Source organism: Lissotriton vulgaris, chromosome 12, assembly GCF_964263255.1.
Source record: "Lissotriton vulgaris chromosome 12, aLisVul1.2, whole genome shotgun sequence".
Classification (NCBI taxonomy): domain Eukaryota; kingdom Metazoa; phylum Chordata; class Amphibia; order Caudata; family Salamandridae; genus Lissotriton; species Lissotriton vulgaris.
This window is the reverse complement of record NC_141700.1, coordinates 8,627,521-8,652,837: the sequence shown is the minus strand read 5'-3', so window position 1 is coordinate 8,652,837 and position 25,317 is coordinate 8,627,521. Positions and strand designations below refer to the sequence as shown.

General features: G+C 53.9%; 1 protein-coding gene across 1 annotated transcript in view; it reads right to left on the bottom strand.

Moving 5' to 3' along the window:
- Nucleotides 1–25,317, bottom strand: part of ABCA7 (ATP binding cassette subfamily A member 7) — a 219,895-nt gene that overhangs the window by 55,100 nt on the left and 139,478 nt on the right. Inside the window, 6 exon segments of the mRNA XM_086946714.1 lie at nucleotides 15,757–15,789; nucleotides 16,281–16,375; nucleotides 19,358–19,567; nucleotides 19,854–19,956; nucleotides 20,175–20,299; nucleotides 20,825–20,976. Coding sequence (XP_086802840.1) covers nucleotides 15,757–15,789; nucleotides 16,281–16,375; nucleotides 19,358–19,567; nucleotides 19,854–19,956; nucleotides 20,175–20,299; nucleotides 20,825–20,976 — 718 coding nt within the window.

Sequence of the window (25,317 nt, the reverse complement as noted above, 5' to 3'; positions counted from 1 at the left end):
GGAGCACCCAGGAAAGGTGTGGAATGGAAGCAGCCTCCAGTGAGCAGGTGGGAGCACTCTGGAAATGTGTGGAATGGAAGCAGCCTCATGTGTACAGGCGGGAGCACTCTGGAAATGTGTGGAATGGAAGCAGCCTCAGGTGAGCAGGTGGGAGCACTCTGGAAATGTGTGGAATGGAAGCAGCCTCATGTGTACAGGCGGGAGCACTCTGGAAATGTGTGGAATGGAAGCAGCCTCCAGTGAGCAGGTGGGAGCACTCTGGAAATGTGTGGAATGGAAGCAGCCTCCAGTGAGCAGGTGGGAGCACTCTGGAAATGTGTGGAATGGAAGCAGCCTCAGGTGAGCAGGTGGGAGCACTCTGGAAATGTGTGGAATGGAAGCAGCCTCCAATGAGCAGGTGGGAGCACTCTGGAAATGTGTGGAATGGAAGCAGCCTCCAATGAGCAGGTGGGAGCACTCTGGAAATGTGTGGAATGGAAGCAGCCTCATGTGTACAGGCGGGAGCACTCTGGAAATGTGTGGAATGGAAGCAGCCTCATGTGTACAGGCGGGAGCACTCTGGAAATGTGTGGAATGGAAGCAGCCTCATGTGTACAGGTGGGAGCACTCAGGAAAGGTGTGGAATGGAAGCAGCCTCATGTGTACAGGCGGGAGCACTCTGGAAATGTGTGGAATGGAAGCAGCCTCATGTGTACAGGCGGGAGCACTCTGGAAATGTGTGGAATGGAAGCAGCCTCATGTGTACAGGTGGGAGCACTCAGGAAATGTGTGGAATGGAAGCAGCCTCATGTGTACAGGCGGGAGCACTCTGGAAATGTGTGGAATGGAAGCAGCCTCAGGTGAGCAGGTGGGAGCACTCTGGAAATGTGTGGAATGGAAGCAGCCTCCAGTGAGCAGGTGGGAGCACTCTGGAAATGTGTGGAATGGAAGCAGCCTCATGTGTACAGGCGGGAGCACTCTGGAAATGTGTGGAATGGAAGCAGCCTCATGTGTACAGGCGGGAGCACTCTGGAAATGTGTGGAATGGAAGCAGCCTCATGTGTACAGGTGGGAGCACTCAGGAAAGGTGTGGAATGGAAGCAGCCTCATGTGTACAGGCAGGAGCACTCTGGAAATGTGTGGAATGGAAGCAGCCTCATGTGTACAGGCAGGAGCACTCTGGAAATGTGTGGAATGGAAGCAGCCTCCAGTGAGCAGGTGGGAGCACTCTGGAAATGTGTGGAATGGAAGCAGCCTCCAATGAGCAGGTGGGAGCACTCTGGAAATGTGTGGAATGGAAGCAGCCTCCAGTGAGCAGGTGGGAGCACTCTGGAAATGTGTGGAATGGAAGCAGCCTCATGTGTACAGGCGGGAGCACTCTGGAAATGTGTGGAATGGAAGCAGCCTCCAGTGAGCAGGTGGGAGCACTCTGGAAATGTGTGGAATGGAAGCAGCCTCATGTGTACAGGCGGGAGCACCCAGGAAAGGTGTGGAATGGAAGCAGCCTCCAGTGAGCAGGTGGGAGCACTCTGGAAATGTGTGGAATGGAAGCAGCCTCATGTGTACAGGCGGGAGCACTCTGGAAATGTGTGGAATGGAAGCAGCCTCATGTGTACAGGCGGGAGCACTCTGGAAATGTGTGGAATGGAAGCAGCCTCAGGTGAGCAGGTGGGAGCACTCTGGAAATGTGTGGAATGGAAGCAGCCTCATGTGTACAGGCGGGAGCACTCTGGAAATGTGTGGAATGGAAGCAGCCTCCAGTGAGCAGGTGGGAGCACTCTGGAAATGTGTGGAATGGAAGCAGCCTCCAGTGAGCAGGTGGGAGCACTCTGGAAATGTGTGGAATGGAAGCAGCCTCAGGTGAGCAGGTGGGAGCACTCTGGAAATGTGTGGAATGGAAGCAGCCTCCAATGAGCAGGTGGGAGCACTCTGGAAATGTGTGGAATGGAAGCAGCCTCATGTGTACAGGCGGGAGCACTCTGGAAATGTGTGGAATGGAAGCAGCCTCATGTGTACAGGTGGGAGCACTCAGGAAAGGTGTGGAATGGAAGCAGCCTCAGGTGAGCAGGTGGGAGCACTCTGGAAATGTGTGGAATGGAAGCAGCCTCCAATGAGCAGGTGGGAGCACTCTGGAAATGTGTGGAATGGAAGCAGCCTCCAGTGAGCAGGTGGGAGCACTCTGGAAATGTGTGGAATGGAAGCAGCCTCCAGTGAGCAGGTGGGAGCACTCTGGAAATGTGTGGAATGGAAGCAGCCTCATGTGTACAGGCGGGAGCACTCTGGAAATGTGTGGAATGGAAGCAGCCTCATGTGTACAGGCGGGAGCACTCTGGAAATGTGTGGAATGGAAGCAGCCTCATGTGTACAGGTGGGAGCACTCAGGAAAGGTGTGGAATGGAAGCAGCCTCATGTGTACAGGCAGGAGCACTCTGGAAATGTGTGGAATGGAAGCAGGCTCATGTGTACAGGCAGGAGCACTCTGGAAATGTGTGGAATGGAAGCAGCCTCCAGTGAGCAGGTGGGAGCACTCTGGAAATGTGTGGAATGGAAGCAGCCTCCAGTGAGCAGGTGGGAGCACTCTGGAAATGTGTGGAATGGAAGCAGCCTCCAATGAGCAGGTGGGAGCACTCTGGAAATGTGTGGAATGGAAGCAGCCTTCAATGAGCAGGTGGGAGCACTCTGGAAATGTGTGGAATGGAAGCAGCCTCCAGTGAGCAGGTGGGAGCACTCTGGAAATGTGTGGAATGGAAGCAGCCTCATGTGTACAGGCGGGAGCACTCTGGAAATGTGTGGAATGGAAGCAGCCTCCAGTGAGCAGGTGGGAGCACTCTGGAAATGTGTGGAATGGAAGCAGCCTCATGTGTACAGGCGGGAGCACTCTGGAAATGTGTGGAATGGAAGCAGCCTCATGTGTACAGGTGGGAGCACTCTGGAAATGTGTGGAATGGAAGCAGCCTCCAGTGAGCAGGTGGGAGCACTCTGGAAATGTGTGGAATGGAAGCAGCCTTCAATGAGCAGGTGGGAGCACTCTGGAAATGTGTGGAATGGAAGCAGCCTCCAGTGAGCAGGTGGGAGCACTCTGGAAATGTGTGGAATGGAAGCAGCCTCAGGTGAGCAGGTGGGAGCACTCTGGAAATGTGTGGAATGGAAGCAGCCTCCAATGAGCAGGTGGGAGCACTCTGGAAATGTGTGGAATGGAAGCAGCCTCAGGTGAGCAGGTGGGAGCACTCTGGAAATGTGTGGAATGGAAGCAGCCTCATGTGTACAGGCGGGAGCACTCTGGAAATGTGTGGAATGGAAGCAGCCTCAGGTGAGCAGGTGGGAGCACTCTGGAAATGTGTGGAATGGAAGCAGCCTCCAATGAGCAGGTGGGAGCACTCTGGAAATGTGTGGAATGGAAGCAGCCTCAGGTGAGCAGGTGGGAGCACTCTGGAAATGTGTGGAATGGAAGCAGCCTCATGTGTACAGGCGGGAGCACTCTGGAAATGTGTGGAATGGAAGCAGCCTCAGGTGAGCAGGTGGGAGCACTCTGGAAATGTGTGGAATGGAAGCAGCCTCCAGTGAGCAGGTGGGAGCACTCTGGAAATGTGTGGAATGGAAGCAGCCTCATGTGTACAGGCGGGAGCACTCTGGAAATGTGTGGAATGGAAGCAGCCTCATGTGTACAGGCGGGAGCACTCTGGAAATGTGTGGAATGGAAGCAGCCTCATGTGTACAGGTGGGAGCACTCAGGAAAGGTGTGGAATGGAAGCAGCCTCATGTGTACAGGCAGGAGCACTCTGGAAATGTGTGGAATGGAAGCAGCCTCATGTGTACAGGCAGGAGCACTCTGGAAATGTGTGGAATGGAAGCAGCCTCCAGTGAGCAGGTGGGAGCACTCTGGAAATGTGTGGAATGGAAGCAGCCTCCAGTGAGCAGGTGGGAGCACTCTGGAAATGTGTGGAATGGAAGCAGCCTCCAATGAGCAGGTGGGAGCACTCTGGAAATGTGTGGAATGGAAGCAGCCTCCAATGAGCAGGTGGGAGCACTCTGGAAATGTGTGGAATGGAAGCAGCCTCCAGTGAGCAGGTGGGAGCACTCTGGAAATGTGTGGAATGGAAGCAGCCTCATGTGTACAGGCGGGAGCACTCTGGAAATGTGTGGAATGGAAGCAGCCTCCAGTGAGCAGGTGGGAGCACTCTGGAAATGTGTGGAATGGAAGCAGCCTCATGTGTACAGGCGGGAGCACTCTGGAAATGTGTGGAATGGAAGCAGCCTCATGTGTACAGGTGGGAGCACTCTGGAAATGTGTGGAATGGAAGCAGCCTCCAGTGAGCAGGTGGGAGCACTCTGGAAATGTGTGGAATGGCAGCTGCCTCATGTGTACAGGTGGGAGCACTCTGGAAATGTGTGGAATGGAAGCAGCCTCATGTGTACAGGCGGGAGCACTCTGGAAATGTGTGGAATGGGAAGCAGCCTCCAGTGAGCAGGTGGGAGCACTCTGGAAATGTGTGGAATGGAAGCAGCCTCCAGTGAGCAGGTGGGAGCACTCTGGAAATGTGTGGAATGGAAGCAGCCTCATGTGTACAGGTGGGAGCACTCTGGAAATGTGTGGAATGGAAGCAGCCTCATGTGTACAGGCAGGAGCACTCTGGAAATGTGTGGAATGGAAGCAGCCTCCAGTGAGCAGGTGGGAGCACTCTGGAAATGTGTGGAATGGAAGCAGCCTCCAGTGAGCAGGTGGGAGCACTCTGGAAATGTGTGGAATGGAAGCAGCCTCATGTGTACAGGCGGGAGCACTCTGGAAATGTGTGGAATGGAAGCAGCCTCCAGTGAGCAGGTGGGAGCACTCTGGAAATGTGTGGAATGGAAGCAGCCTCATGTGTACAGGCAGGAGCACTCTGGAAATGTGTGGAATGGAAGCAGCCTCATGTGTACAGGCGGGAGCACTCTGGAAATGTGTGGAATGGGAAGCAGCCTCCAGTGAGCAGGTGGGAGCACTCTGGAAATGTGTGGAATGGGAAGCAGCCTCATGTGTACAGGTGGGAGTACTCTGGAAATGTGTGGAATGGGAAGCAGCCTCCAGTGAGCAGGTGGGAGCACTCTGGAAATGTGTGGAATGGAAGCAGCCTTGTTAGACGGACCGGGAGGGTCGGCCGAGACTACGGGGAGAGGTCTCCAGGGAGAGCCGTCTCCAACGACTGTACAGACAAGTAACTTCCCCCCCCACAGACGGACACCACACAAGGTTGAAGGTTAACGAGACTTTATATGCAATTCTTAGGTTACGATGATGTGATACAAGGAGGTCTGGACTCAGGGGTCCCCTCGGTTCTAGTCTCTGGCTTAGGAAAGGGGTAGCGGGACAGTCTTTGTTACCAATGAGTGGAAAATAGCTCTCAATCCTCGAGCTCGGCGTTCTAGATGATCGGGCCGCGGCGGAGCCAGCAGGTCCCGAGATGGACGAAGGAAAAACGACGGTCCGCGGCGGAGCCTGCAGGTCCCGGTGAAGATGACGATTACAACGGTCCGCGGCCACGCCAGCAGGTCCCGACGACGATGAAGGATATGAAGGTTGCGAAGGCTGTGGCAGCGCCAACAGGCAGGACGATGGTGCACAAGACAGAGCTACGGCAGCGCCAGTAGTCCGTCAAGGATGAGTTCCTCTCTACGTCTCTCGACTCCAAGATACAACTGCCTTCCTGCTCTGGAGCTGCCCCAGTTATAGGGCTGGTGTGCTTTGATGTCCGGACTCTCGCACTTGGAGGTCGGGAGGTCCGGGATGAGTGAGTCCAGACACCCAGCAGGGGGGTGGAGCCGGCGCCCGGGGAGGCGATGGGCGAGCGGCACTTGGCGGGGGAGAGCCATCGACACCTCTTTCTCCCATTGACTTGCCAAGTAGCCCGCTCACCTCCTGGTGGATGGTGGTGCCGGGATGTCTGAGGCCTGGCCAGGCCCAGGGTTGGGGTCGATCGGGGGCCAGGCGGCCTCGTGGTGGAGTGTCCAAGATGGCGCCCCAGGATGGGCGCGAGGGCCGGCAGTGGATCGGACCCACGAGGTTGACATGCTCTAGGGCAGGGGTCCCTGAGGGGACAGAGGACGTGCAATGGTGGTGTGTGGTACTTGCGGGCCCGGACTCGGGCCTGGTTGGGCCGGGGGAGAGCGGCCCTTCATGGGGCCTGTCCAACATGCGTCCCCCCCAGCTGAAGGCGGGGAGAGTCACCTATCCTCTTGGGGACTCTCCTCGTCGAGGCGGAAGAAGCGGGACAGGCCATCCGCGTTGGCGTGATCTGGCCCAGGCCGGTGTTCAACTGTGAAGTCCATACCCTGCAGGGAGATGGACCAGCGTAGTAACTTCGGGTTTTCCCCCCGCATCTGCATCAGCCACTGCAGGGGTCGGTGGTCAGTCTGCACCCGAAAGTGGGTGCCAAAAAGGTAGGGCCGGAGTTTCTTGAGGGCCCATACCACAGCGAAGGCCTCCCTCTCTATGGTGCTCCAGCGTTGTTCCCGTGGTAGGAGTCGCCGGCTGATAAAGGCCACCGGTTGATCAAGGCCTTCGGTGTTTACCTGGGACAGGACTGCCCCAATGCCATGGTCGGAGGCATCCGTCTGGACAACGAACTCCCGGCTGTAGTCGGGGGCCTGGAGCACAGGGGCAGAACACATGGCGGCTTTTAGTTGTTCAAATGCAGCTTGGCACTCTGGGGTCCAGTTGACGTTCTTGGGCTGGTTTTTTGACGTGAGTTCTGTGAGGGGCCCTACTATGGTACCGTAGTCCTTCACGAACCTTCGATAATATCCTGTGAGGCCCAGGAAGGCTCGTACCTCGGTCTGAGTGATGGGGGGCTGCCAAGACTGGATGGCGGCAATTTTTAGCTGCAGAGGGGCCACCAGGCCGCTTCCCACCTGGTGCCCGAGGTAGGTTACAGACCCTTGCCCAATTTGACACTTGCTGGCCTTGATCGTGAGGCCAGCTCGCTGAAGGGCTTGCAGCACTGCTCGGAGGTGGTGGAGGTGCTCGGGCCAATGGTGGCTGTATACAGCGATGTCGTCTAGGTAGGCGGCGCTGAATCCTTCGAGCCCCGCCAGGACCTGATTGACGAGCCGTTGGAATGTTGCCGGGGCATTCTTCATGCCGAAGGGCATGACGGTGAAATGGTAATGGCCATCGGGGGTGGAAAAGGCCGAACGTTCCTGCGCCCGGGGTGTGAGGCCGATTTGCCAGTAGCCCGCCGTCAGATCGAAGATACTGAGATAGCGGGCAGCTCCCATGCGGTCGATTAGTTCATCTGCCCGGGGTATGGGGTGCGCATCTGTTCTGGTGACCGCATTCAAGCCCCGGTAGTCGACGCAGAACCGGAGTTCTGGTGTGGTGCCGGGTGCAGCTGCTTTGGGGACCAGTACTACAGGGCTGGCCCAGGGACTGTCTGAGGGCTCGATGACCCCGAGTGTGAGCATCTTGGCCACCTCTTCCTGGATGCAGGCCCGTACCCGATCTGGCACGCGGTAGGCCCGGTGGCGGATAGGGGGGCTGTCCCCCGTGTCCACATCGTGCACACACCAGGGAGTGACACCGGGGGTGAGGGAGAACAGGCTGGCGAACTGTGATAGGAGGGCTTGACACTCCTGGCGTTGTTCTCTGGTGAGGGCCTCCGAGAGTCGGACCCCATGCACGGAGCCGTCTTGTTCCTGAGTCCGTAGGAGGTCAGGGAGAGGCTCGGAGTCTTCTTCAATCCCATTGTCTGTGGCCATCAGGAGGCTGAGCTCTGTTCGCACAAAGTGGGGCTTTAGTCTGTTAGCGTGGAGGACCCGGAGAGGGTTCCGGGAGGATTCCATGTCGATGAGATAGGTGGCAGGGCCCTTGCGCTCGACTACTTTGAAGGGCCCCGTCCATTTGTCTTGCAGGGCGCATGGCTCAGTGGGGGACATCACCCATACCTGTTGGCCAGGTTCGAATTCAATGGATGAGGCATTCTGGTCATACCATTTTTTCATGTCCTCTTGACTGGCCTCTAGGTTGGCTTTTGCCAGTTCCCTGAACCGCCGGGTCTGGTTGCGGAGGGTTAGGAGGTACCGGAAGACATCTGGAGGGTTCTTTAACGGAGGCATCTCCCAGCCTTCTTTGACTAGGCTGAGCGGCCCCCGCACTGGGTGTCCATATAGCAGTTCAAATGGGCTGAAGCCCAGGGATTTCTGAGGGACCTCTCGGTAGGCGAAGAGGAGACACGGCAGCAGCACATCCCACTGGCGACGGAGGGGCTCTTCCAACCCCCCGATCATCCCCTTTAGCGTGCGGTTGAACCGCTCAACAAGTCCGTTCCCTTGAGGGTGATAGGGGGTCGTGAATCGGTAGGTGACCCCGCACTGTTGCCAGAGAGATTTCATGTATTTAGAAACAAAGTTCGTGCCCCTGTCGCTGACGACTTCTCGGGGGAAGCCCACACGGGAGAAGATCCCCATCAGAGCCCGGCCGACTACCGGGGCTGTCACAGTCCGCAGAGGAACAGCCTCAGGGTAGCGGGTGGCGTGGTCCACTAGCACCAAGATGAATCGATGGCCTTGTTTTGTGCGCGGGTCCAGGGGCCCCACAATGTCTATTCCGACCCTCTCAAATGGGGTAGAGACCACAGGAAAAGGTTGCAGGGGGGCCTTTAGTTTGCGGCCGCTCTTCCCACTGGCTTGGCACGTGGGGCAAGATCGGCAATGCTGGTGCACGTCGTTCCTCATTTTGGGCCAGAAGAAGTGGGTCACTAGGCGACTGTAGGTTTTATCTTGTCCCAGGTGTCCTGCTAGGGGGACATCGTGGGCCAGGTTTAGCAGAAAGTCTCTAAAACGGAGGGGTACCACTAATACTCGGTTGGCCCCCAGCTCGGCGATTCTTTGCTCGCTGTATAGCAGATCATTGTCCCAGTAGACCCAATGAGTTCCGGAGGTATCCCCTGCGCTTTGGGCGAGCGCTTGCTGGCGGAGTCCCTCGAGAGAGGGACAGGTCTTCTGTTCTTGGCGAAATTGTTCTTGCGTGGGCCCCCCCTCTTGAGGCCACTGGTCGAGGTTAGCGAGGTCGGAAGGTTGAGCTGGTTCGGGGGGAATATCATGGTCGGTGGTTTCGGCTGGGGCGACCGGAGGCGGTGGCGCCGGCCATGCGGGTTCTTCTGGGCGGTGGTTGGCACGGGTGGCCATGGACCGGGTGGTGACGCACGCCCAGTCCGGGACGCCTAACATCCCTAGGTGTTCTTTTCGCTCCACGGCTGCCCACGGAGAGCTTTCAAGGTCATTTCCAAGGAGGCAGTCTACGGGGGCATCGTCTCGGACCGTTACTTTCAATATGCCGGAGACCCCTCCCCATTCGAAAGGGACGCAGGCCATCCGACACAGACTTTCCGAGTTATCGGCTGATCGTACAGGGCAGAGAATGTTCGGTAGATACTGTTCTGGGGTCACCAGGTGACAGCGGACGGCTGTTACACTGGCCCCGGTGTCACGAAGGGCTTCGGCCCGGCGTCCATTGATGCTCACCCATTGGCTGTACTTCTGGGTGTTAGCGGGTAGGGGGACCCGCGGGACCATGTCTTTCCCCCCTAAGCATGCTAGAGCCATGGCGGCTGGCTCCCACTCTTGATGCTCTTGTTCGTATTCTTCCTGCTCCTCGGAGATCTGTTCTTCCCCTAGGGCCGCAGCGGCCACTTGGCGGGGTCTTGGGCTCTGGTACTGCGGGCAGTTTGGGTCGTTTGCATAGTGGCCTACTCGTTGGCATCGGTGACACGTGACATTGGCTCTGTACCCCGGTCGCGCCGGGGTGCCGCCCCGGTTGGCCGGGGGGGTGGTGCTGGTAGCGGGGGCGACCGGAGCGTTGTCTCTTCCTCGTCCTTGGCCCCCTCCTCCTCCTCTTGGTCGGTGCTGACCATTGTTGTTCCGGTTCTGTTCGTAGGACCCATTCCGGCCCACTCTGGTGATCTCCCACCGGTCAGCTTCAGCCGCGAGCTGCCGGGGATCCGTTAACTTACTGTCGAGGAGGTGCTGGCGGAGCTCAATGAAGCAATTGTTCGACAGATGCTCCCATACCATCAGATTGAACAGTTGTTCGTAGGTCGTGACGTTGTTTCCTCTGATCCAGCCCTCGAAAGCTCGGCTAAAGTACGTTACATAGTCCACCCAAGTTGTACCCGGGATGCGGGTGCAGTCTCGGAACCTCTGACGGTACATCTCGGGTGTGAGGCCATAGCGGGTGAGGAGTGCCGCTTTCATATGGTCATAGGAGGTCATCTGGTGGTCCGGGAGCTGTAGCAGGGTATCGCGGCCCTCATTGAGGAATCTCCCCCATAGACCGGCTCCCCAATCGCTTCTATCGATCCGGTGTGCAGTCATAGCGATTTCATAGGCCTTAAACCATTGCTGGATGTCGTCCTCTCGGAAATATTCTCGGACAACATCCTTGGGGATGTGTACCTTTTTGTCTGTGGCCCCTGAGGTGTGGGGTCGCTCGGGCACCCCTACTTCTTTATTCTGCTTGCGCAGGTTGATCTCGGCTAGGTTCCGTTCGTGTTCGTACGCCAGTTTCTTTTCCTCGAGCTCCCTTTGCCTCTGTTTCTCCTCTCTTTCTTCTCGGAGACGCAGGTGCTCTAAGTTGATTTTTTGTTCGGCCAACTTGAGTTCGACGTCCATCTTGAGTCGGGCCATTTCTAGCTCGTGTAGTCGGGTTCTTTCTCTTTCCTGGATCTCGTCTTGCGAGAGACCCGTTCTTTGCCCTTCAGGGGCCGTGGTGGTTTTTTCTGCGGTGCTTTGATCGGGGGTTCCGGCAGCCCCGGTCTCTGCCCAAGATTCTAGGGCATGCTTAAAATCGTCTTTGGTGCTTAGTCCGGTGGTAGCGATACCCAGTTCGATGCAGAATTGTTTTAGTTCACGATGGCTGTACTCCTCCAGTTTCTCCATTTGGAACTTCTCGGTTGATCCGCTTTCTTTGGTTGTCATTGTGATTTCGTCGTGGGGTGAGCTACTCTCTGTACGTTATGCGGTGATTCGGATCGCGCCGCTGGCCACCAATGTTAGACGGACCGGGAGGGTCGGCCGAGACTACGGGGAGAGGTCTCCAGGGAGAGCCGTCTCCAACGACTGTACAGACAAGTAACTTCCCCCCCCACAGACGGACACCACACAAGGTTGAAGGTTAACGAGACTTTATATGCAATTCTTAGGTTACGATGATGTGATACAAGGAGGTCTGGACTCAGGGGTCCCCTCGGTTCTAGTCTCTGGCTTAGGAAAGGGGTAGCGGGACAGTCTTTGTTACCAATGAGTGGAAAATAGCTCTCAATCCTCGAGCTCGGCGTTCTAGATGATCGGGCCGCGGCGGAGCCAGCAGGTCCCGAGATGGACGAAGGAAAAACGACGGTCCGCGGCGGAGCCTGCAGGTCCCGGTGAAGATGACGATTACAACGGTCCGCGGCCACGCCAGCAGGTCCCGACGACGATGAAGGATATGAAGGTTGCGAAGGCTGTGGCAGCGCCAACAGGCAGGACGATGGTGCACAAGACAGAGCTACGGCAGCGCCAGTAGTCCGTCAAGGATGAGTTCCTCTCTACGTCCCTCGACTCCAAGATACAACTGCCTTCCTGCTCTGGAGCTGCCCCAGTTATAGGGCTGGTGTGCTTTGATGTCCGGACTCTCGCACTTGGAGGTCGGGAGGTCCGGGATGAGTGAGTCCAGACACCCAGCAGGGGGGTGGAGCCGGCGCCCGGGGAGGCGATGGGCGAGCGGCACTTGGCGGGGGAGAGCCATCGACACCTCTTTCTCCCATTGACTTGCCAAGTAGCCCGCTCACCTCCTGGTGGATGGTGGTGCCGGGATGTCTGAGGCCTGGCCAGGCCCAGGGTTGGGGTCGATCGGGGGCCAGGCGGCCTCGTGGTGGAGTGTCCAAGATGGCGCCCCAGGATGGGCGCGAGGGCCGGCAGTGGATCGGACCCACGAGGTTGACATGCTCGAGGGCAGGGGTCCCTGAGGGGACAGAGGACGTGCAATGGTGGTGTGTGGTACTTGCGGGCCCGGACTCGGGCCTGGTAGGGCCGGGGGAGAGCGGCCCTTCATGGGGCCTGTCCAACAAGCCTCATGTGTACAGGCGGGAGCACTCTGGAAATGTGTGGAATGGAAGCAGCCTCCAGTGAGCAGGTGGGAGCACTCTGGAAATGTGTGGAATGGAAGCAGCCTCATGTGTACAGGCGGGAGCACTCTGGAAATGTGTGGAATGGAAGCAGCCTCCAGTGAGCAGGTGGGAGCACTCTGGAAATGTGTGGAATGGAAGCAGCCTCATGTGTACAGGCGGGAGCACTCTGGAAATGTGTGGAATGGAAGCAGCCTCATGTGTACAGGTGGGAGCACTCTGGAAATGTGTGGAATGGGAAGCAGCCTCCAGTGAGCAGGTGGGAGCACTCTGGAAATGTGTGGAATGGAAGCAGCCTCATGTGTACAGGTGGGAGCACTCTGGAAATGTGTGGAATGGAAGCAGCCTCATGTGTACAGGTGGGAGCACTCTGGAAATGTGTGGAATGGAAGCAGCCTCATGTGTACAGGCGGGAGCACTCTGGAAATGTGTGGAATGGAAGCAGCCTCCAGTGAGCAGGTGGGAGCACTCTGGAAATGTGTGGAATGGAAGCAGCCTCATGTGTACAGGCGGGAGCACTCTGGAAATGTGTGGAATGGAAGCAGCCTCATGTGTACAGGCGGGAGCACTCTGGAAATGTGTGGAATGGAAGCAGCCTCAGGTGAGCAGGTGGGAGCACTCTGGAAATGTGTGGAATGGAAGCAGCCTCCAGTGAGCAGGTGGGAGCACTCTGGAAATGTGTGGAATGGAAGCAGCCTCCAGTGAGCAGGTGGGAGCACCCAGGAAAGGTGTGGAATGGAAGCAGCCTCATGTGTACAGGCGGGAGCACTCTGGAAATGTGTGGAATGGAAGCAGCCTCCAGTGAGCAGGTGGGAGCACTCTGGAAATGTGTGGAATGGAAGCAGCCTCATGTGTACAGGCGGGAGCACTCTGGAAATGTGTGGAATGGAAGCAGCCTCATGTGTACAGGCGGGAGCACTCTGGAAATGTGTGGAATGGAAGCAGCCTCATGTGTACAGGTGGGAGCACTCTGGAAATGTGTGGAATGGGAAGCAGCCTCCAGTGAGCAGGTGGGAGCACTCTGGAAATGTGTGGAATGGAAGCAGCCTCCAGTGAGCAGGTGGGAGCACTCTGGAAATGTGTGGAATAGGAAGCAGCCTCATGTGTACAGGTGGGAGCACTCAGGAAAGGTGTGGAATGGGAAGCAGCCTCATGTGTACAGGTGGGAGCACTCTGGAAATGTGTGGAATGGAAGCAGCCTCATGTGTACAGGCGGGAGCACTCTGGAAATGTGTGGAATGGAAGCAGCCTCATGTGTACAGGCGGGAGCACTCTGGAAATGTGTGGAATGGAAGCAGCCTCATGTGTACAGGTGGGAGCACTCTGGAAATGTGTGGAATGGAAGCAGCCTCATGTGTACAGGCGGGAGCACTCTGGAAATGTGTGGAATGGAAGCAGCCTCCAGTGAGCAGGTGGGAGCACTCTGGAAATGTGTGGAATGGAAGCAGCCTCGTGTGTACAGGTGGGAGCACCCAGGAAAGGTGTGGAATGGAAGCAGCCTCCAGTGAGCAGGTGGGAGCACTCTGGAAATGTGTGGAATGGAAGCAGCCTCATGTGTACAGGCGGGAGCACTCTGGAAATGTGTGGAATGGAAGCAGCCTCATGTGTACAGGCGGGAGCACTCTGGAAATGTGTGGAATGGAAGCAGCCTCCAGTGAGCAGGTGGGAGCACTCTGGAAATGTGTGGAATGGAAGCAGCCTCCAGTGAGCAGGTGGGAGCACTCTGGAAATGTGTGGAATAGGAAGCAGCCTCATGTGTACAGGTGGGAGCACTCAGGAAAGGTGTGGAATGGGAAGCAGCCTCATGTGTACAGGTGGGAGCACTCTGGAAATGTGTGGAATGGAAGCAGCCTCCAGTGAGCAGGTGGGAGCACTCTGGAAATGTGTGGAATGGAAGCAGCCTCCAGTGAGCAGGTGGGAGCACTCTGGAAATGTGTGGAATGGAAGCAGCCTCATGTGTACAGGCGGGAGCACTCTGGAAATGTGTGGAATGGAAGCAGCCTCATGTGTACAGGTGGGAGCACTCTGGAAATGTGTGGAATGGAAGCAGCCTCATGTGTACAGGTGGGAGCACTCTGGAAATGTGTGGAATGGAAGCAGCCTCATGTGTACAGGCGGGAGCACTCTGGAAATGTGTGGAATGGAAGCAGCCTCCAGTGAGCAGGTGGGAGCACTCTGGAAATGTGTGGAATGGAAGCAGCCTCCAGTGAGCAGGTAGGAGCACTCTGGAAATGTGTGGAATGGAAGCAGCCTCAAGTGTACAGGTGGGAGCACCCAGGAAAGGTGTGGAATGGAAGCAGCCTCCAGTGAGCAGGTGGGAGCACTCTGGAAATGTGTGGAATGGAAGCAGCCTCATGTGTACAGGCGGGAGCACTCTGGAAATGTGTGGAATGGAAGCAGCCTCCAGTGAGCAGGTGGGAGCACTCTGGAAATGTGTGGAATGGAAGCAGCCTCATGTGTACAGGCGGGAGCACCCAGGAAAGGTGTGGAATGGAAGCAGCCTCCAGTGAGCAGGTGGGAGCACTCTGGAAATGTGTGGAATGGAAGCAGCCTCATGTGTACAGGCGGGAGCACTCTGGAAATGTGTGGAATGGAAGCAGCCTCATGTGTACAGGCGGGAGCACTCTGGAAATGTGTGGAATGGAAGCAGCCTCCAGTGAGCAGGTGGGAGCACTCTGGAAATGTGTGGAATGGAAGCAGCCTCCAGTGAGCAGGTGGGAGCACTCAGGAAAGGTCTGGAATGGGAAGCAGCCTCATGTGGACAGGTGTCCTGAATGATGGCACAGGATGATAAGGACATACCGGCCTCTCGCATGGTGGAGGAATGCAGATGGAGACATGTGTCTCCGGCATAGAGTTAGAGAGTGGCTCACGGGTCTGTGGTACGAAGCACAGGCTTCCAGTGTGCAGGTTGAGCGGAGCCTGTGCATTATCAAAACCCAGGCATCTGATGTGCAGGCACAATGACAATGCAGGTTACTCAGACTCTGCGGTCGGGAGACACGCCTCCAGAGCACAAGTTCTGGGTACCTGTGGGTACTTTGCTGTAGGCAGATATGGGCCTCTGGTGTGCAGAAAAGCGGTACTCAGGTAACCCGCTGTTTAAACATGTCTCTGGCAGTAGAGGGTGGAGGTACACACAGAGACTAAATTCCAATACTAAGAGCCAAGCCTCTGCCATGCAGGAATGGGTACAGATACCACAAGTAGGTACGGTTCACTTTTTTGCAGGTAGCATGGTGTAAGAAACGTATGGAATTAACTGGGCGCCTGCTGAAAGACTGGAGAGGGGGAGGTGCGTGGGTTTGGTGAGGAGAGATGACGTACATGGTTCTGCCCTACAAGGGTCTTAGCTGCCAAAACAAAATCACATGCAACTGTTTCAGACAGGAAAATGGGGCCAAAAGAAGTCCCTCATGCCCTTCTCACGCCAGGCATGGAGAGCAGCAGCACTTTTAAAGTTCTGTGAAGAGTATTTAACTTGCCCGCCACCAGCCTCTGGGGCAACTTCAGCCTCGACCAGCGTCCAGGCTGAGCAGAGGCTGATGACACCCCCTGCACGAGGGAGTGAAAGAGGGTCTGCGGCAGCATACGACGCTCACAGGAGGTGCACGTGAGGATGAGAGGCCGTGCACTGACTTACCTCTGCTCATTCACCAGCTTCTTGGTTCTGAGGCTAGAAGAGAAGAGACAGTAGACAGGAGTGAGCTTTGCATGGAAAGCGACCTTCACATCGCTGCATCGGAGCGCAGGCACCAACAGAGGTTCATAGAAATCTCTGCACATATAAAGCTGTCCGAGCCCGTTCCCTATAAGCAGACGCCACTCTGCCCCAGCCCCATAGGCCTTTGTTGCCAACTGTAGAAGGAATATACTGCCATACACAGGACTCCGATCCCTCTGGGGACAAGCCGTTCTCGAAAAGACTGAGTTGAGCACAACATATTCTGGGGATGGTTCCTTCTTTGCTGCCTCTTCTTCTCTTGACCTCCCTCTGAGACATAGACAGTCTCTTTCCTCCCATATCTGCTCTCTTCTCTGACCCAGTCGCCCCTTCCCTCTTCCATCTAAGCCCTGAATGCTCCTGCTGCCTCCATCTCTGTCCCTTGTCCCTTGGTGTCTACCCCCCACCGAGGCCACCCTCCCTCTGCAGCTTTTCACTTGTACCTTTTCCGGATGATCTTGGGATACGTCTTCACCAGGTAGTCCGAGATGTTCCTGCCCGTCAGGTTCTGCAGGACGTCTCCCGTGTTCCTCTCCACCTGCAGGAGAAGAGCAGGGAATGCTGAGGAAAGGTTTCTGTGTGCATGGTGTTTGCCCCGCTCACCCATGTTAGAGCGTACAGCGGGGTCTATACTCTCAATAGGATGGAGGCGACACACTCCAGTGTCTGGCATAAGCATGGGCGAATTTTGCAAATCTGGCGTTCCCGAATTTGCGTATTTGCGAACTCGCAATCCGCAAAATCCGCGAATTCTCGCAAATTTGCGGATTTTTTTGTTTTTATAGTGTTAGCAAGGGTTTCTGCCAGTTTGCGAGGATTTTGTACCAGTTCGCAATTGCGAACTTACTTGTCGGCACACAACGGTCGCGACTATGTTGTTTCTACGTCTGGTTCATCATCACAGGTTCACAGCACCCTCTGTTTCAACACTGCCACCCTCTGTTTCACCCATGCCACCCTCTGGTACATCAATGCCACCCTCTGGTTCATCATCATCACTGTAGATTATGGGGGGGAAAAGCAAGCACACCTGCCCTGCTTCAACTGACATGAATTAATTTGGGGTTGATTTATTAATGTGTCACTATTTTAAAATTCCAGTCTGGCACCTGCTTCCTTATCTGTAATTTGCTTTCTGTTGCAGTGCAATTTTTTTTCCAGGACCTTTGTGGCCTACTTGTAGCTATTCTATGATCCGGCTGTGAGGGTCAGAGCAGGGTCATACAATTGTTGCAACTAGCAACTGAACTCTGGAGGGGCCCCAGTCAGGAAGCACTACAGGGAATGGTTACTAATGATGAGTTTGAACTTTTGCACCTGCTGAGTGCTTTCAGTTTAGCAAAACTCGTTTTACTGCAGAACAGCAAATGTAATGCCCCAAACAAACTTACTTGTGAAAGTTGATTTCTAATCCAAAAGTGATCCAAAGAAAGTCAAAAGGCCTCAAATCCAAAAAAGGGCAGGCAAATGTCAACCTGAGGAGTTATTCTGATAAAAATCATCATTTTCAGACGGTCTATGCTGATTGCTAGTGGATTTCTTGTGCACAATTGCAAATTTTGTAATTTCGCGAGTGCGAGATTGTTGCTGCCCGCCGCACCTACATGTTCGCAATTGCGAACTTACGCCGCACGCCGCAAAATTGTATCACCAAGAAAAGAAAATCCGCTGCGTGCGAATTTGCGGATTTTCAGTAAATTTGCAAGCGTTCGCGGATCGCGAATTTACCGAAAATCTGCAAAATCCGCGAGCGGAACGGATTTTCCGCCCATGCTTAGTCTGGCAGATGTCCTGCATCTACCAAACTCCACGTACCCAGTAAGGTCTACATTCAAGCCCCTTCGACAGCCCAAGCGTCCAGGAATAAAGCGTGAAGGATGGAAGGCGCGAGGTTGAAAAGTGAGGTGCGCTACAGAGAGGGGGACTGGGAATGTAGTCACTCAGGAAGATGTGTGAGAGAAGTACAGGGGTCGCTGGGGTCTCTGATACTCCTGGGGGTCACACACATGGTTGCGTACTTGCAAAAGTGCAACAAGTTCTTTCCCTGGTGACTTTTGATTAAGGGCGATCCACAGGCATCGCAGTTCAGCCCGGAGGATAATTCCATTATTCACAAGAACTCCGGATGGTAAAGGAGCACAGCGCAGCACAGCGTAGCACAGCGTAGCACAGCAGCACAAATAAATGCCCCAACCCCATTATTTAATAGGGGGGGCATTTATGTACGTTATCTCAAAAGCCTGGCTAGCCTTTTATTACGTGATTGATGAGATCTTCTCCAAGTACATTTTGGCTGACAAGGAAACAGAAACGTCCACAGTCAAACTTGGATCTGACAAACACTATGATGGTCCGAGCGCCGGACTTTAAACAGCATCACACGGCATTTCTTACGCCGAATTGACTAGATGCTGTCAAACGACCTTTAATACGAGTACAGACCTGCCCTGGCTCCTGCTCGGAAGAATAACTGGGCACGGGTTCCTTTTTTCACTGATAATTCCAAGAAGGTATTTAGCTGCGGTTGAATCCAGAACAATACTGAATAGAACTCATTGGTAGGTCAAATGAACAGAATTTACAGTTAAAAGTTAGAGAAACGACCTTCCTTGCACTATATAAGTCTGATCTAATATCAACAGATAATGCTGAGGCGTACTAGTACATATGAGAATAGAAAGGGATGGTACTGGGTGAGGACTGCACTCTGTATCTCAGAATAATTCCCTTCCGTGGTCTTCCAGACTTTGATTTCTACTCTTTCCTGAGACTGAGGGGTTCGATTGTATCATTGAAACCCTCAGAGGGTATATTGGGCATCACGATCTCCTCCAAAATAGTTGAAACACCAACCTGATCAAATAATATATATGTTACGAACAAGGTTAATCACGCGCAAAGATATGACAATCGTACCTGGAAACTACACACGAGGAGTAAGTCCTTCAATCCAATCAACTATGAAATAAACAAGGTCTATAAACACATTAGACTGAGCTCCAGTGACTGCACTTCACAGACGCTGCATTTGATTTGATTATTGTATTGCAGATGTGACTGCAAATGTAATACGTCGGTCACCCATCTGTCCATAGATTTATGACCAAGCTTTCGATTTAAGTTTCCTCTTTCTCTTCTTCTATCAGTTCCTCTCTTCATTGCTTGTTTTAGCTCGTGTCTTCTTCAAGTGCTCATAATGAAGTCCATCTGGGCTTTGTTACAATGTAGACCGCAAAGCGACTAATTAGACTATTTTAAATATGCCACCAATTGTTCCACGGCTACTTCGTGGTTTCAAATGATGATGTATCTTTCTTACAGCAAGCTATGCATGTTGTAATGGCTTTGTGTTCCTCCTTTCCAAATTTGCAATTATAAGGATTTGAGCACGAACAGTACATTATGGAAAGAGGCGCTGCATGCCTTACAAAAGCTGCAGCTCTTCAGAGTCAGTAAGCAGCATCATCCCCTGAAGCCTGACAGGGGGTGGGGGGGGTGCACAGCCAGGAGCAGTCCTTACCTGAGGGGGTGGGAGGCCTCCTGCAGCCTCTGGACAGTCTGGCAGGATCTTCCTCGTGCCTTCGGAGCTGCACACACAGTCCGGCGAGGGCCGGTCTGACGTCCAGTTCCCACTCTGGAAAGTCTGCACCAGGGATGGGGGCAGTTCGGGGGTTCGGAAGTTGGGGTCCGTCGATTGGCACTGTTCTCTGATAAAGAAAAGAAAGACAATCTCCAGGCACGTGGGCAAAGGAAAGGATCTGAGAGCAGACAAAGGGCACAGAAGATAAGCACTTAGGAGAATCCTTCCAAAACCACTGCTGCACAGCACTACAAATGCCCCCAAGAGTCCTTCGCAATAGATGCCTGCAGAGCCACAGGTACGAGCTACAGAGAAACTTAAGACCCCAAAAAGGTTTGTGATTAATTCCAGGTCCCAGAACAGTCACTCAAAGATGCCACCGTGTCAACCATAGAGTTAAAAGACACCCAGTGTCCCACGAGAGTGAGAGGTGTACTCACAAACCAGTCACGTCCCTCATGCATTTTGTCCCAAAGCCTGGCTCGGCCAGGAGAGCCTGCAGGAGCTGTTCTGAGCTGGGCTCCCCCGGGGCATCGTCACTGAAACAGAAAAATACAGAGTGAAAAAGACTGCAGTCAAGGGTTGAGAGGGTACACAAAGCTGAAGGAAGCACCGTAGAGGGCAAGTATCCTCAAAGACCAGGGGCGGGGCAACCATCAGGGGCAACAGAATTCAAACACAGAGGAATCCAGGTAGGAACAAGAAGCTCCCGCCCGGGGACACACATGGAGAAGGCCAGTGAAGCAGCCAGACTTACCTAAAGAAGGTGTACTGCTGTCCGTACATCCAGGGGTCCAGGGGAAGAGGGGGATACTTGCCAAATGGGGGAACAATCAGGCTGAAGAGAAGAGCGATGAACACAAACAGGGCAGGCAACACGATCTGTGCAACAGGAAGAGACAGGAGGTCAAACAGGGACGGAGAGACCCTCAGAGGAGACCAAAGGAAGCCTGAGGGGACAGTATAACATCTAATTGTGAGACACAAGGCTGCCAGCAAACGGAAGGACTACTGGAGAGGAAGCAACCAGCGAGCATGCGTAAGACCGAACGTCGCGGGGTAAACCACAAAAGGAAACACAGGTTCAAGCAAGGAACTATGAATGCACATATGAGATTAGCCTGGGAGCGGGAGATAATCTCTTAGATGAAGAGAGGCCCTAAGAGTATGCAGAGGGCTAGGAAGGGCGTCATAGAATCAACATCAAACATGGGGGGGGCATGAGAATAGACACAGGGTCATCCAGGGAGCCAAAGAATCAGCAACAAACGAGAGGTGAAGAATGAGAAGAGACACAGGGCCAGCCAGGGAGTGATGGACTCAGCATGAATCAAGGGGTGATTCATCTGAGGGGGCAGCAGGTCTAAACATGAAAATTCACAGAAACAGGAAGGTGAAAGTGCATACCTGAGCGAAGAACCCTCTGCGGCTGCGCCGAGCATAGAGGGCCCTTTTGAAAAACAAGGCCCGGAGCTGCTGCCACGTCAGGGCCCAGCCCATCACCTGGCGGGAGCCTGTGCCAGCAGCACCCCGCAGGAAGTCCGTTTCTTGAGGCTCACCTGGAAATACAGAGGGCGAGGTGTTTGCTTATACTGGGGAGGTACGAGGGTGAGAGATACTGCGCACCCCAACACTGAAGGGCTCCATCACCCGGAAACAAAGTGCAATATTTTCAAAGGAGTGATGCTAGAGTCCACTGCATCTAGAGAGGGTTCACCTTGGCACCGGCAGGGAGTTATCAATACAGGGTCTGATCAACGGACAAGTGTAGGCATAGATTATGGGATCTATGACTGAGGGGAATACGGTCTCTTTTGATACCTTTTCGAAAAATATAAGTAGCTTTGTCAGAAATGTTTGGTCTTAGTACTACACGGATGGACAAGACCAGCCTGTTGCCAGCAGCCAGAGATTTATGTTCAGGACACCCATTCTTGCCATTTTTTGGCTTGGTGTGAACCAGACAATGCCTCTGAGATTTCTTGCTTTTATGGCCAGTAGAGGAGAGTACTTCTGATAAGAGTGATAAACAGAGGTACCTCGCATCTAATGCCTGCAGTGGTAATGGTCACCCACACTTTTCCGCTGGGACATGAATGCGCCCTTCTCCACACTTCTCGTTCCCTCCCTCTATGTGTGCACTACAGCCCGCAGGAGCAGCCCAGCCGAAAGAACAGGTAGTTCTCACTAAAAAACGATGAGCCAGATCCACACGTGATGGCTGGATGTCCCCCAGGATGCCGAGGCATGAAGGGCCTACCTTTGCGTACTGCTGAATCCAGGCCCAGCAGAGGAGAGAAAAGAAAGGACATCAGACCAAGCACTGACTGCGTTTCACAGTTATGTTACCTAAAGAAAACATAAAACGCTACACGCCAGGGAGATCTCTCACTCAGGTGCCTGCACACAGATACACACACATCTGTGTCATACCCTGTATATTGCACACATCCACGCATGCAAGCACACATACACACACACACCCACACAGAAATGTTGGCCATTCACCTATGCAAATACTTGAACATATGTCTTACCCATACTATAGACTTCTCACAAAGGTTCCCCGAGAGATTTAAAAGATGACTCCAGAGAGACATCACAGAGAGACATCTGACAGATATCCCACACTGAGGGACATGCAGAGATATCGCATGTGCTTGCACATTGGCCCGCCTTCATGAGAATATCCTAACTCTTTTCATAACTCCCCACTAAACTTACCTGTAACACTAACCAAGTCCTCATCCCAAACCCAACATCACTCCCCTCTCACCTCACTTGTAACACTAACCTAACTTAATCCCAACCCTAACCAAACTCGTAACCCTTTGCGTCACTCCCACTAACTTTACCTGAAACACAAATCCCAAACCCAACTGTACTCCAAACCCTAACTCTTGGCATCACTCCACACTAACCTTACCTGTAACGTCAACCTAACCCTAATCTCAACCTCAACCACACACCTAAGCCTAACTCTTTACATTACTCCCCACAAACCTTACCTGTAACACTTAACAAAATAATAAGTACCCAAGCACACAAAAGAAGTCTGTTCAATTAAGGTTTTTGTAGAAAAAGGGTAGTCGAAAAGTGATCCAAACTACATAGTCCATCAAGTTATTACTTCTTTTTTGTGAATTGTTTATAGCAATATCTGGTATGTACAAGTAGAAGCAGCCGCCATGTTTCGCCCGTTGGACTTTGTCAAGGCTGAGTGTCCCGTAGTACAGACAATATCTAAGGCAGTTAAAAAAACACAGAATGGAAATCTGAAACGCTGAAATGGCGTCCAAGAAAAGTTTCTTACACTAAGTATAAAGCCGAGCAGTATATTCGACAAAAATACGAATAGAAAGTGGCATGCACCGCTATGAAGTAGTCTGCTTGAAACGTTCCTACGAGTATGACGGCTTTGAAAAGCCTGAATCAAGCAAGAAGCTTGAATGGAGTAGCAGTTCGAAGTTCCGGTGCAGTCTGAGTAATCAGCTGAACGCTTTAGTCGCAAGACTGGCGTTGTTTCTAGCTGTCCAAGTCTATCGCTGTACACCCTGAGTGATGCCAGCCTCTAAACTGGTTTGTCCTTTTTGCACATTTCTACCACCACGTGTCTGCTCCAGCCCTGCTTGAAACCCTCTGCTAACCCAGTCCTACTCTGCAGCACTACATTTCTCAGTAGCTTTCTCTCTCTTTCCTAAAGATGTCAAAGTCCTTGCTCTGAATAGCTTTACATTTCTGGAGGCACGCTTGTCAATCCTGTTTTCAAATATTAGAAATATTATTGCATTCTGCCACTCCCAGTCGCCGAGGTGCCCAGACCTTTCTGTTCACACTGGAAGGCCCTCACATCCAGGCAGAGAGAAGCAAGAGGCATGATTCAGGACCAGATGTAGGACCATTTCATTTTGTGTCTCGCAAATTGCGATTTTTAGTGACTCGCAATTAGCAAGTCACAAAATTAAATGTACTAATGTGTCCCACACACATTTAGCAATTCCCAATGGGGTTGCAAATGACCTACCTCATTAAGGGCCAGATGTAGGACCCTTTTTAGCAGCAGCAAATGGGAAATTGGCCCGTTTGTGACAGCTCACAAGGGCTGTGCTATGTGCAAACCCCAATTTGTGAGTCTGTAACCTGTTACCGACTTGCAAAATAGGGTTTGGAGAAACTATTAGGAAGGGGCGTGTCAAGGGCAACCCTTCATAATAGCGCGTCATACTGGTATGTACGATTGTTTTGCGACAATCACAGTTACCACTTAATTTAAATAGATGGTAAGCCAAACTCAAAAGGGAAGGGGTCCCCAGGGAAACCCTACCCCTTTGTTTATGTACGCAAGAAATATTTTTAGGAACAGGCAGTGGTCCCACGGACCGCAGCCTGCCCTTAATAAATTAAAAGAAAACTTTTCATTTTTTTCTTTCAAACACATCCTGGTTTTCCTATAAGGAAAACGGCTGCATTTGGGAAAAAAGCGTTGCTTTAGTTAAAAAGCAAACACAGACATGGTGGTCTGCTGTCCCCAGCAGGCCACCATCCCTATGATATGTGAGATAATGAGGTAGGTCTTTAGCGACCTGTTAGACGGACCGGGAGGGTCGGCCGAGACTACGGGGAGAGGTCTCCGGGGAGAGCCGTCTCCAACGACTGTACAGACAAGTAACTTCCCCCCCACAGACGGACACCACACAAGGTTGAAGTTTAACGAGGCTTTATATGCAATTCTTAGGTTACGATGATATGATACAAGGAGGTCTGGACTCAGGGGTCCCCTCGGTTCTGGTCTCTGGTTTAGGAAAAGGGGTAGCGGGACAGTCTTGTTACCAATGAGTGGAAAATAGCTCTCAATCCTCGAGCTCGGCGTTCTAGATGATCGGGCCGCGGCGGAGCCAGCCGGTCCCGAGATGGACGAAGGAAAAACGACGGTCCGCGGCGGAGCCTGCAGGTCCCGGTGAAGATGACGGTTACAACGGTCCGCGGCCACGCCAGCAGGTCCCGACGACGATGAAGGAGATGAAGGTTGCGAAGGCTGTGGCAGCGCCAACAGGCAGGACGATGGTGCACAAGACAGGGCTACGGCAGCGCCAGTAGTCGGCCTAGGATGAGTTCCTCTTTACGTCTCTCGACTCCAAGATACAACTGCCTTCCTGCTCTGGAGCTGCCCCAGTTATAGGGCTGGTGTGCTTTGATGTCCGGACCCTCGCACTTGGAGGTCGGGAGGTCCGGGATGAGGGAGTCCAGACACCCAGCAGGGGGGTGGAGCCAACGCCCGGGGAGGCGATGGGCGAGCGGCACTTGGTGGTGGAGAGCCATCGACACCTCCTTCTCCCATTGACCTGCCAAGTAGCCCGCTCACCTCCTGGGTGGATGGTGGTGCCGGGATGTCTGAGGCCTGGCCAGGCCCAGGGTTGAGGTCGGCCGGGGGCCAGGCGGCCACGTGGGGGAGTGTCCAAGATGGCGCCCCAGGATGGGCGCGTAGGCTGGCAGTGGGTCGGACCCACGAGGTGGACATGCTCGAGGGCAGGGGTCCCTGAGGGGACGGAGGACGTGCAAGGGTGGTGTGTAGTACCTGCGTGACCGGGCTCAGGCCTGGTCGGGCCGGGGGAGAGCGGCCTTTCATGTGGCCTGTCCAACATGCGTCCCCCCCAGCTGAAGGCGGGGAGAGTTACCCATCCTCTTGGGGACTCTCCTCGTCGAGGCGGAAGAACCGGGACAGGCCATCCGCGTTGGCGTGATCTGGCCCAGGCCGGTGTTCGACTGTGAAGTCCATACCTTGTAGGGAGATGGACCAGCGTAGTAACTTCGGGTTTTCCCCCCGCATCTGCATCAGCCATTGCAGGGGTCGGTGGTCGGTCTGTACCCGAAAGTGTGTGCCAAAAAGGTAGGGCCGGAGC